Raw genomic sequence first — 13572 nt, forward strand, 5'->3', positions numbered from 1 at the left:
GGGAGGTGATTGAGTCGATTACATCGACCCCAGTGCGTAACTGGTACTTATTTTGGTCTGCCTGGAGTCATTCTACGAGGACTCCAGGCAGACCAAAAGTCTTGTGAGTGGATTTGGTAGATGGATGCCCCACTGACCACATCGTGTATGTGTGCATGCGTATGTGTGTGTTTGCACAGGTGTGTAATTATATGTAGCTTTCTTTAGACATCACCTAATGGTTGTAAATGAGCATCATCATGATACAAGCAAGGTTTTTAGTCTTCTGTGAAAACCATGTTATGGGAAATATAACCTTGCTTAGAAACAGGTGAAGGTTGGTAATAGGAAGGGCATCCAGCCATAGAAAAACTGCCTCAACAAATCCAGCTGACCCCTGCAAGCATGGATAAGCAAACATTAAATGATGATGGTGATGGAGGTATACTTTTACATGTGCCATTACAATAAGGAAATCTAACTAGTTTATTTATCGCTTAATAATTGGTTATTAAATGTATTAACTGATATTGATTTCCTTCTTTTAAGTAGAGATGTCATCCACTTATATTGCATTTGCATTACATTAGAACTGATTTCAGACGCAGGAACAAAGCCTCAAATTTGAGACGGAAGGACCCCACTTCCACCCATAAAATCAGTAACAGGAATAAAAAATATATAAGCATAATAATAATAATGGTTTCAAATTTTGCCACAAGGGCAGGGGATGGGTGTTTCACTGGGACTTAATTTATCAACTCCAGAAGAATGAAAAGCAAAGTCGACCTTGGTGGAATTTGAATTCAGAGTGTGAAGACAGACGAAATACTGCCAAGCATTTCACCCAGCGCGCTAACGATTCTGCCAGCTTGCCGCCTTACATACATACATACATACATAATAATAATAAATACCCTGTTGCAGTACCAGGCAGTGGCTCTCATGGTTTCTGACCTTAACTGATTGGAAGTTTTACCATGTACATTGTTTTGTCTTGGTATAAAAGATGGGCTACAGCAAATATTCTGCTCAGTACCACAGATTTGCTTGTCAGTTGTTTGACCATAACCACTTGAGAATGTCCCTTGGCAGCTGATGATATGTGCATCTCTGATCATGAGCAGAAGTAGTGGTGGAGCATCATAGCCATGTGTTGAGAGGGATTCTTTGGGGTTTTGATAATTCACCTTTGGAAATATGGGTGTTTCATTCTACATCCTTAAAGAATCCTTATTCAGGGACCTTTTGAGTGGGATGAACTACTCAACCTGAAGAAAATTGTAACTGGGCCCCACCTGCAAGGTCATGTGCTGTTTATCTTGATAGGAGATCACCATATTGTGCACATATGGTTGTGATGCATATACCTGGTGTACCCTTATCAAACGGGTAGTCATGATGGATATATTTTACCCTAGTGTCACTTTGATGGCATGCACTACTCTCTCACTCAATAATAATCATCATCATCATCGTCGTTGTTTAATGTCTGCTTTCCATGTTGGCATGGGTTAATAATAATAATAAAAATTTTTTTACCTTAACAACATGATGAATATTCTGGCTGAAAAAGAAAACCATAAAAATTGTTAGGAATTACACAAAAATAGGAATTCCTAAACAAAAATAAATGAATGAATGCTATAAAATCTTTCCAGTATTTATTTTCCTTTTTATCCTTCCAGAGACTGATATAGTCAACTATAAGCCTGCAGGAAAAACATCTGGCCTTGTACCTATATTGAAGTCATCATCCTTTACTGTCCACTTTTCCATGCTTGCATGGGTTAGATGGAATTTATCTGAGGCAGATTTTCTAAAGCTGGATGCCATTCCTGTCACCCACCCTCACCTGTTTCTATGCAATGTAATATCCCCCCCCCCAAGTTAGAAATCAATGGTTCAACAAGGATGGTATAGCATGTCAAAAACATGCCCGTTAGGAGCAAGAGTGGCTGTGTGGTAAGTAGCTTGCTTACCAACCACATGGTTCTGGGTTCAGTCTCACTGCTAGAGCCTCGGGAGTGGATTTGGTAGATGAAAACTGAAAGAAGCCCATCATATATGTGTGTGTTTGTACCCCCATCATCGCTTGATAACCAATGCCAGTGTATTTATGTCCCTGTAACTTAGTGGTTTGGCAAAATATAATAAGCTAGCTGGCCCCGTGCCGTCAAAAACGATGCAATATTTTATATATAAATGTTGTCAATGTTATTTAGTCACTGTCTTTTGAGATGTGACATCGATCATCATTTGTTACTGAAAGAATGCTGGTTCACACGAACATTCACATACTTCCCTTGTATATGCACAGGGTTGAAACGCTGTTTGATTTTTCTTTTCAGCATTGAACGTTCACCATCCCACTTCCATTGCACACACAAACATTCACATACATCACTTTTACACACAGAGTTGAAACGCTCCCACTACCAGTTTGCCATCACCCCTTCCTTTCTCATTCGTATGTTGTGACGAAGAAAAACGCAAGAATATCATTATAGAAGATCGACATAAGATAGATTTCATTTTTATGTAACAAAAATCACCAGATGCAGGCACAGCTATGTGGTAGGAGGTTAGCTTCCCAACCACATGGTTCAAGGTTCAGTTGCACTGCATGACACCTTGGGCAAGTTTCTTCTCCTAAAGCCCTGAACCAACAAGCTAAAAGAAGTAAAAGAATATATCATCATCATCCTCATCATGTAACATCTGTCTTCCATGCTGGCAAGGCCAGGAGCCACACCATGTTCCATAGACTGTTTTAGCATAGTTTCTACAGTTGGATGCCCTTCTCCTCCTTCCTAATGCCAACCACTTTACAGAGTGTACTGGGTGCTTTTTATGTAACACTAGCATCAGTGCTTTATATACATTGCATCAGCACCAGTTCTTTTTTGCATGGCACCATCACCAGAGCTTTATGTGTGTGTGTCTTCGACGTCATGTGATAGTTGTAAAGGAGTGTCATTGTCATACAAGCAGAGTCATTGATTTCCAATATTCAGCATGAGCATGTCTGCTGATGGGGGAAATATACAGTGAGGTTTACCTTGCTTGGAAACATTTGTCACATTAAATTACAACATATGTGCTTAAAAAGTGACTTAATCTGCATACGTGTCTTTTATTAGAAAGTGACAGGCCATCACTGCACAGAAAGAGGATTCTGGAAACTATAACCAAATCTTGGGGAACACCATTGTTGATGTATTCAAGTTCTGAGAGGGCACTGTCAACACTCACAGCAATAGCGAAATCTAATCAGTTGTTAGTTGTCGGAGCACTGCATCCTTCCACTGCATCCTTCAAAACTTCCATGCTTTCTGAGATTCGCCAACACTACACCTGATTTTCTCCCCTCCATACACACACAAGCATGTATCTGACTCATACATTGTTTGCTTTCCAGACATTTGTACATTACTGCATATACTCTATACGCACTTTCTGACAAGTTGTGGTGCACCTGAGCACTGTATACAATAATTTCATTATTATATTATATAAAAAGGAGACCATATAAGCCGTATGTAAGTAACTTGGCTAAAAAGTTCTCGCGTCAGAGACTGAAGGCTTTGTTGAAGTCAAAGGTTACAGTGAATCGTCTATGACAGAAATGCAAGCCATCGATTTATCTGGGCTTACGAGAAACCCCAGGAGAGTCAGTAATTGGAATTACTTAACCACCGGTTTCTGATAGCTAGGTACAAGGACTTGTTTTATAGAAGAAAAGTATTAGAAGTTATAATGTTCATTTCTCTACAGTCCTTGTGAAGTTGAATAGCTTCATTCAGGGATCACAACTCAGCCCTAGAGCCGGTTGAGAGTTCACCTCGTATCTAACAGCATTTTGCTATCTTATTCCTCGCTTTCACAAATTTATGGCCTTATGCAATAAAGCTTGCTTATGAAAAAACAAACAAGCTTAAAAGTGATCCCCTGAGTATATGAAATGCATTATTAAATGTACTATTTCGATATTTTTAATAAATGAACTTTTTCCAATAGTTATTTTCAACTAATGGTTTCTAGCCAATTTCCTTCGCTTGGTTTTAACTATTATTTTTAAGAAAAGCATGGGCAGCAATCACCTCACCTTATTTTCTTCCAGTTATAAAGTCTGAGGCCTTGTAAACATGTTATGAATTAATAATAAATGCCCTATTTACGTCGCCAAAGTCATTGAGGAAAGTGTAAAAGGTGACACATTTTTACTTTTACTCCCAAATAAACTCCAAATTTGTCCCTATATGTGAATTCGAGCTTACATGTATCAACAAATGGTATTTGTTGGTAGGAATTCCTAAATTTTGTATGAATGAAGCAACAGTAAGTAGGACCTAGTTTATATTGTTTCTTATAATGTTTAGTCGCAGGTGAATCCAAATTGAACATGTCTAAAATCAAAGGACCAAAATTATATCGTATTTTATTATATGCCTATGACAACACTAATCAATAAAGCTTTTTTTTCTCCTTTTTTTAAAGACATTGCGGATGTTATTTGATTGGGTAAAAGTGGCTGCTAAACATTATCGGTCGAGCAACCGGGTAGAATAGTGCTTCTCAACTTTCTTATTATCTGGACCAGATCCAAAATGTAGATTTACGGATTTTTTTAGGGTGCCGCATCAAAAAGCGCAAAACATAGCTTAAAGGAAAATGTATCATGTTTATTGGGGGAAGATTGTCAGGGGTTACCAGAAGGATGTTTGACGGCCCAAGAACCCTAAGACGCATGCACCCTAAAAACCGTAGTTGAAAACCGCTAGGGGTTTCATGTATACACGATGGTGAAGCATTGAGGCATATTTCGTGTATCTTACAATTCCAAACACTTAATGTACACAAATGAATTTTACAAAATAAGACAGGATAATATAAATAAAACGATGTCGATAACGCTAAAAAACAAACAAAAAACGTAGCTATATAGGGTTAAGAAAAAATAAAACATCCCATTAGGTGATGGGTGTAATGTAACATGCGGTACAGTATAGGCTTACTGATTTTATTCGAAGCACATAATAGTTATAAAGTATACTATTTAAGTGTTAGTAAAAAATAGTTTATTTCTTTATTCCTAAGGTTTAATATGTTATAGTATGCTGCTAATGTCCTTCAGAAGCGTAGAAATAGCTGACTGTCTTATGTTGCTTAGCAAATGTGTGACCTCGTGCCAAAACAAGACACTACTTTTAACACACTGTTTATAATATACGACACAGGTCGTATATAATAAACCACAGCTTATAAGATGGAACATTTTGATATTGGTCAAGAATTACTTTCGTGAATAATTCAGAGGAAAAAAGTTTGAATAACGAAAAACATCTTTTTCAAGAGCTTACGTAACATCCAGCTTACAAAAATAGAGAAAAACTATTTTAGAACGTTTTTAGAATTCGTATTTAAATGCTGGAAAACCCTCCAAAACTAAGGATTACTGAAACAAGCTATGTAAGAGGTGAACTCACAGTAAGTTGGGTCCACGTTCGAGTTTCAATTCCTAACCGAAGCCATTCGACTTCACTTAACACTGAAAATGAATGAATAGCACAATTTCTTATTCGATTTCCGATAAAACAGAGCTCTTCGCCTAGTAAACAAACAAACTAATATTTGTTAAGTCGTCCAGAATAAACTATCGCGAGTAATTGAGCCGAAAAGCAGCGTAATCCAACCAAGGTCGATATCTTGTAGACCTTTATGATCTATTAATATAAGTAGTAACGACAGCATCTCGGGTGGTTTCAACTGACTGCATTACTAGTTAATTTTTAAAAAATTAGTCAAGCGTGTCTGTCTTGTGGATAGGAACAAAATATAAGGTAATATTTTTGCAGTCGAGTGAAGAGAGAAAGAGAAAAAAAAGAAGGACGACGGCGACATACCTGGGAGGTGCGAACGGAAGCACTTTGTTTTGGAAGTCTTTTGTAAAATAAGGTAGGAAAGGTAGTGATGTTGTGATAAAGCATGGAGAGTGACTCGAGCAAGTTCTTGAAGGAATTGCCGGTGCCAGAGAGATTCGAAGAGAAACAGATACGAATACAGAACTTCGTTGAACGACAACACTCGTTAAGAAACAAAGTCGTACTTGTTACGGTAGGTTGCATTAATTCCCAGTATTCAATCAATTCTTTCATTCATTCATCTTTTCCATAAAGGATAATAGTATTTAAATTATCACTGAATTTTATGTTGATTTGCATTTATATCTATCCCGCGCCTGTTCTTAATTTACATGCATGTATGGTGCGTATCTATATCTATCTATATATATATATATATATATATATATATATATAAATGTTGGTGCAAAGAGGAAAAATAGGACTCAAAATATGAGTATATTTATATATTTTAAATTAATATTTAGCAGAAGCAACACAGTGACTCAAGGTCTGAGAGTTTCGTACGTTGGCATTTATCAAACTAGTTTACATATGTTTCGTCTTAACTGTCGGAAAAGGAAGTATTCCAATCCATAGCAGAGATTAATAATATATGTAATTATACTCAAGTCAGCCTCCACCAAGATTATATATAATTTACACACACACTGGACACATATTCTGATTGTGCTAAATGATGATGTTAAATATTCCCGGCATCCTTATAACTCATGTATCACGATTTGATTTGATCTGATCGTAATTTGTTTTGAAATCTAATAATATACACTCATAAACAAATAGTAAGTCTAGTTGAAGAATTGTGTTGAAAGTTTGTATATTTATTTTTAAGTAATGGTTACGCCAGAGCAGTTGGTTCAGTGCGGTACCTTGTACTTAACTACCTCCCCTATGACAACAACCTTACGCCACTGGTGTTCATTAAACGGCATTTGTTCTATCGCTGGATGGAATACTTTTTGTGTTGATCCCACAAACAACGGAACAGTGTATATATATATATATATATATGCATCATTTAAGCAACATATTTCAACCGCTCCATTTTAGTTAGCGTATGGTTGAAACCAGTTTTTCAAGCGTTTGATTTTAGTGTCCATGTTTGAAGGTGACACGCAGTTATGAATGGAGTCATCATAAAATTTACGAGTATGCTGCTCTAAGAATATTCCATGGGCTTGAAGTGGGAGGGGAGAGATTCCAGCTTTGCTATTACTACTCTTCGTCAACTAAGCTCAACTATGTTACTTAGTGGAAATAATGCAGTTGTCTATAGCTGAGCAGACATTCTTAATGAAGCTATTTTTCATCATTTCGTAATATTTTTCACTTTCAACATATACATTTAAAGAAAGCCATCGCCGATCAATAGACGCCGTCAGGTTGTTATTTGAAGTTTATGTTGTGATTTGGTGTTTTGTCCCAGATTAGCTCCGACTGAGATTTATGAAAGGCATTTCAGCAGTAACCGGCTTTTTTCCCCCAGCCCGGGCCTGGCTAAAACTACATCATCTAATGTATCTTTTTTACTTTTTAGATTGTAGGGTTTACGGTTTGAGGGAAATTCGACTACTATTTCAAACAGCTTGCTCATTGATTCAGGTGCGTGAGGTCAATACTGGCTGGATAGCCCTGGCATTCCAGTCTTGACGGTCACATCGTTTTCCGAAATACGCTGCCCCCACATTTTTTTAAGCAGTAAGGAGTGACTTGAGTGAGATTTGGTGGTTATTTGTTGCTGCATATCGAGCAACCGTAGCGGCCCCTTGTTTTGTTTACTCAGATGTTTATTTAATATGTAGACACACGTATAGGCGGCTGTGTTCAATAAGCTTGCTTCTCAATCATGTAGTTTTGGGGCAAGTGTCTTCTACTCTGGCCGACCAAAGCCTTGTGAGTGGATTTGGTGGACGGAAACTTAAAGAAGTCCTTCAAACAGGTTGATAGAATTCTTGTCTCTGGTTGGAAAGGAATCTTTGGAACATTCGGATTGGATAGTTGGTTCCCTGCGTTCATTTCCACACGTCATGCTTCTAAGATATTAACATGAATTGCGCACGTCACTGTCATGGTGATATATACTTTTAGGTGGTATCTTTTTGTCTCTTATTTGTTGCAGTCTTTTGACTGCGGCTATGCTGGAGCACTGCTTCGAACATATCGACCTCCGTACTCATTTTCAAGTCTGGTACTTATTCTATCAATCTCTTTTGCCGAACTGCTGGTTATGAGAACGTACACAAATCATCATCAGTTGTCCGTCGGTGGTAGTAGGACTGACACACACATACGACAGGCTTCTTTCAGTTTCCGTCTCCCAAACCCACCCACAAGGCTTTGATCAGCCCATTGCTATAGTAGAAGACACTTGCCCAAGGTGTTGCCCTGTGGGATTGAACCTAAGATCGCATTGTTGGGAAGCAAGTTTCTTAACCACACTACCACATCTGCACCTATAAGTACATCCAGATCGTAAATAAACATCCGAATAAACCACAGAAAAGTGAATGGCTACTCAGGTTTTATTATTTTATCCAATCCTTTATTGTTTACCTGAATTAAATGCTTCTTAGAGGGCATTTTCTGATTTCCATGTCTAGTTGAATATTCTTAAGCTTGAAAACTGTTGATAGTACTGGTAAATATTTAGAAAGAAATTTTATGGTCCGTGGGCCACCTTTCTCGTATTTTTCTATAGTTTATTTATTCATTGTCATATTAATCACGAAACTACAATGGTTTCTTTTCTAATCTTGAAGTTGTTAATACAGAGCTATCTCTCTCTACTTAAGGCTACTCTATTTACTCTGTCTTCCCTCCACTATGACTATTGTTACTGCCGATACAATGAAAAGACCTCTATTTGACCTGCAAGATATACCAAGTCCTCTTAAAATCGCTCCCACGCTTTGTCATCTTAAAAAAGGAAGTACACGTTTGATAATGTTGCATAAAATGACAACCCATGCCAGCATGAAAAACAGACGTTAAATGATCATGATAACATGAATATAACTGGAACATTTTTGTCAAGTGTCTGTTGAGCTAAACAGTTACTGATATACTACCTTTGAGACATATACTAAGCATTTTCTCTCATCCTTTCATCACTGAACCTCTGTCTTTCAAAAGCCATGCTAAACTTATTCAGTTATCACCATCTCTAGCACTGAGTATCTAAAGAGGTTATGGGTACTTCTCCATTTCTTAGACTAACTGCTTGCAAACTAATATGTTAATTTATATCAAAAGCCAATGTCAAACTGTTAATCCATGGGCTTCTTTTATTCTGTGGATCAGTAATAACCTTGATCTTTATTATTGCTCAAACAAATATCTTTCTATTCACTGGACATTCTGAGATATAGGTTTACATTCAGTTCTTCGTTAAGCACCATATCAAACCCATTTATGTCTACAAATTCTGAATCACTGAGAGCTGGAAAGAGGCTTGAAGAGTATGGATATACTGATCAACAACACTTCTAAGACAGAGATATGGTGACCTCAATAACACTAGTGTCATGAAAAAAAGCGCCCAAAACACTGTAATGTGGTTGGCATTAGAAAGGGCATCCGGCCATAGAAACCATACCAAAGTAGACATTGGACCCACTTGATCCTGTTGAACTGTCCAACCCATGCTAGCATAGAACATGGATGTTAAGTGATGATGATGATAACGACGTACACATACTATATATATTTAAAACTTATTGACTGAATGTGAGAATTTATTCAGGTACACGGAAAGTTTCAATCAATGAGGGACTACAAAATTGCTGTAGGGGAGTTTACACAAATGAAACGAAGTGGCTATAATGGGGGAATTAAGAACCTTATCGTAGACATTAACTATACAGTAACTATACGGCCCTTACTTACAGTTATTTGTTTATTTTAGTTATTTTAATATTGATCAGATTATTCTATGACTTAAACAAATCTTCTGTTGTCAAAACAGTGTCATTGCTACTTATAATATTTGTTCAACTGTGGCACAAACTGGGAACAGGAGTGTTCCACTACCTCTCACTGTTTTAGCTTTATTATATATAGCCTAGCTTTCTGAGACCTAATTTCTGTTCTAGCTTTATTATATATCACCTTGCTCACTGACCTTTCTCTAAAGTTTTGATGTAACTGTTTTGTTTAATCAGAATTTTAAAGTTTCATTGCTCCTATATATATAGCAGTGCTCTTATATATAACCCAAATGCATCCATGCTTGTATACAGCCAAATTTGTTGGCTATATTAGAAGTTTGCTTCTAATTAAATTCCCTATCTCTTTTCCTTGTTTTCTGTATTATTTATAAAACAAGATGTTTTAACACCCCAGTTAAAATAAACATAGATGGGTAACATCTGTCTTATAAATTTTACTCACCATATAAGTATATATATCTTTCCCTTACAACTCATCTTCCTAACACACCCTCCTCCTGTCTGTGATCACCACACACCAAATTTCCCTTCCTCTCTATCTTCTACTCCTTTCACATTCTTGCAGACTTACCCACTTATGTACATCTTCATGTAACTTGAAGGTATGCCCCAGCACCTTCAACAGTCTCTTTCTTTTTCCAGCTTGAGTAGCCTTGTATCTCCTCTACTGCAAAACACTTGTTTCTGTCCTTCTATCATACTTTAACCTCTCATCATTTGGTACAAAGCCACCTCCCTCAGCACTGCTCCCTGCTTAGTTGAGAGGTTTTTGTCTTGCTGGTGCTAGTGTCATGTAAAACAGGACCCAGTACACTCTGTAAAGTGGTTGGCAGTAGGAAGGGCATCAAGTCATAAAAGCCATACCAAAACAGACAGCAGAGCCTGGTGCAGTCTTCTGGCTTGCCAGTTCCTGTCAAACCACCCAACACAAATGATGATGATGATATTCTGTTCTCTACAGAAGTTTTGTTAAGTATCATCATTTAACATCTCTTTTCCATGCTGGCATGGGTTGGACAGTCTAGCAAGAGCTAGCAAACCAAAGAGCTGCACCAGGCTCCAGTTGTTTGTTTTGACATTAATTCTTTGGTTGAATGTCCTTCCTAACACAAACCACTTTCAGAATGTACTGGGTGTTTTTTTATGTGGCATCAGTACAAGTGCTTTCTACATAGCACCAACATAGGTGCCTTTTATGTGGTACCTGCACAGGTGCCTTTTGTGTGTGGCACAGAGTCATGGCTGGAATATCTTTGATTGTACATCTGCTCTTTCACAGTTATTCCAGGGTTAATAAACACCAAACAGCTTATCTATTTATGCAGATAATCCCCAAGTTTTGGGCAACACCTTCACTTCTGACATATGTGGTAAAACTAGCTTTGTTTCTTTTTGAATGTGAACTTTTTGAATGTGAACTTTTAGAGTATAAGTGTTCAGAAGAATCTTATTTTTGTTCAATTTGCTTAGTCAGACTCCTAGAGATGTGATCTGTGTTAAAGAGGCTTACACACAGTGCTAAAGGTACTAAACAGGTATTCTTTAAAATATATATTTGAAGAGAGAGCCTCTTCATCAGTGGTTCTCAACCATTTCTTTTTATCTATAGACCCCTCTTGATTCCTATTTTACTTGGATGAATCCCATAGCTATCAGATGTTAAAAAAATCCTATTATATTTTTATAATTAGATATTATCAGGAATTGTATAAGAAAAATTGTTAAAATATTTTGTGTGCTGTAGAAGTATAACCAGTTTATTGCACATAAATGTTGACAATAAAATCTTATGTGGATCCTGGTTGAAATAATTAATAAATAATAATGAAATTATTGTATACAGTGCTCAGCTGCAAAAGTGCGTATAAAGCATATGCAGTAATGTACAATGCGGTGCACAAATTGGAGTGCGTCTTTTATGCCATCAAATACGTTACGTCATAAAACCGGACAATTGACCACGTTCAACGCTTAAATTTAAGGGGAAATAACTCGAGAGTTCTCTGAATCTTTTAGTCGGTACAGTTTCTAGATTAACCACAGATTATTGTCGTGCATAATAATTGGATCATAATAGTTAAAAAAGAAAACAGAGAAAATTTTCTACAATTTGTGGTAGGAAGTACAATCGAGTATATTGGCTCGAATACTTCACTGGTTCTCTATTTTATTGACTCTTGAAAGGACGGAAGTTGTCCTGGGTGAGATTTTTACTCGGAAATATGAAGGGCCGTAACTAAGTAACACAAATATTTTGTCGCATGCTCTAACGTTTCTTTCAATCCACGGCCATTTGCTAAATAAAAAATAACGAGCACTCAAGAGAGCGCAAACCTCCGCCAAGGCAACTCTAGCACCTTCTCAACGATTAGCGGGAGATGATTTTTAAAATGAGAATATCTGAAATAAACTCGACTGCTCTCACGAACGAGAATACTAAAAATATACCCGGGCCGCTCTCAATAATTAAGTATAAATAAAAAAAAAACCCTGGAAAAGCAATCCAGAATCCTTGTCCGGTATCGGATCGATCCCAAAATGTAATCAATTCGTGCCAATCATGAGACCAAACATCCCTGAAAGCTTCATCCAAATGCATTCAGCGATTCTTGAGATATCTTGTCCAATGACAAACAAACAAACACGGCTGAAAAGAATACATCCACCTTCGCTAAGGTGGAGGTAATAATCCTTTCTTCTATAGGCACAAGGCCTGAAAATTGGGGGCGGTGGGAAAGTAAGTCGATTACATCGACCCCAGTGCTCAACCGATACTTATTTTATCAACCCTGAAAGGATGAGAGGCAAAGTCGACCTCGGCATAATTTGAACTCGGAACATAAGGCCTGACGAAATGCCGCGAATCATTTTGTTCAGCATGCTAACGAGTCTGCCAGCTCGCAAATAATAATAATGATTCTCATCGTTTGTAAAATAAGCACAAGACCTGAAATTTTGGTGGGAGAGGGTTAGTCGATTGCATCGATCCTAGCACTCAACTGACCCTTATTTTATTGATCTTGAAGGGACGTAAAGCAAGATCGACTTCAGCATTATTTGAACTCAGAACGTAAAGAGCTAGAAGAAATGTTGCTAAGCATTTTGTCATATGTCCTGATAGTTTAGTCAGCTTGCTGCCATAATAATAGTGGTCTCAGATTTTGATACAAGATCAGCAATTTCAGGAGAAGGCCAAAGTCGATTACATCAATCCCAGTGTTCAACAGTTATCCATTTTATCACTCCTGAAAGGATGAAAGGCAAAGTTGGCTTTGGTGGAATTTGAAATCAGAATGCAAAGACAGATGGAATACCACTAAGCACTTTCTCCGGCATACTAACGATGCTGCCATAATAATGAAAAGAAATTAGGGATAATCATGTGTTGAAATTTTGGGCAAAAATGTCTGAAAGAAGAGCGAAAGAAAAACTTCAGGCATAGGAGTGGCTGTGTGGTAAGTAGCTTGCTTACAAACCACATGGTTCCGTGTTCAGTCCCAGTGTGTGGCACCTTGGGCAAGTGTCTTCTACTATAGCCTTGGGCTGACCAAAGCCTTGTGAGTGGATTCGGTACACAGAAACTGAAAGAAATCCATTGTGTATATATATATATATGTATGTGTGTGTGTATATGTTTGTGTGCCTGTGTTTGTCCTCCCAACATCGCTTGACAACTGATGCTGGTGTATTTACATCCCCGTAACTTAGCGGTCCGGCAA

General features: G+C 37.5%; 2 protein-coding genes across 4 annotated transcripts in view; one reads left to right on the forward strand and one right to left on the reverse strand.

Moving 5' to 3' along the window:
- LOC115220682 (3-hydroxyisobutyryl-CoA hydrolase, mitochondrial) overlaps window positions 1-5995 on the reverse strand; it is a 22814-nt gene extending 16819 nt beyond the window's left edge. The window contains exons 1-2 of one of the 3 annotated variants that reach the window (XM_029790799.2): window positions 5886-5995; window positions 1522-1546 (exon numbers count right to left, since the gene is read on the reverse strand). In XM_029790799.2, coding sequence (XP_029646659.1) covers window positions 1522-1532 — 11 coding nt within the window. In that variant the 5' untranslated portion in view covers window positions 1533-1546; window positions 5886-5995. Of the gene's footprint in view, window positions 1-1521; window positions 1547-5342; window positions 5365-5468; window positions 5608-5885 lie in introns of those variants that run through there. The other 2 variants (XM_036510473.1, XM_036510472.1) reach the window with 2 other exon arrangements.
- LOC115220681 (phosphopantothenate--cysteine ligase-like) overlaps window positions 5930-13572 on the forward strand; it is a 22113-nt gene continuing 14470 nt past the window's right edge. Inside the window, exon 1 of the mRNA XM_029790798.2 lies at window positions 5930-6096. Within this exon, the coding sequence (XP_029646658.1) occupies window positions 5968-6096 (129 nt within the window). The 5' untranslated portion in view covers window positions 5930-5967. The remainder of the gene's footprint in view (window positions 6097-13572) is intronic.

The sequence above is a fragment of the Octopus sinensis genome, linkage group LG17, assembly GCF_006345805.1.
Source record: "Octopus sinensis linkage group LG17, ASM634580v1, whole genome shotgun sequence".
In the NCBI taxonomy this organism is placed as follows: domain Eukaryota; kingdom Metazoa; phylum Mollusca; class Cephalopoda; order Octopoda; family Octopodidae; genus Octopus; species Octopus sinensis.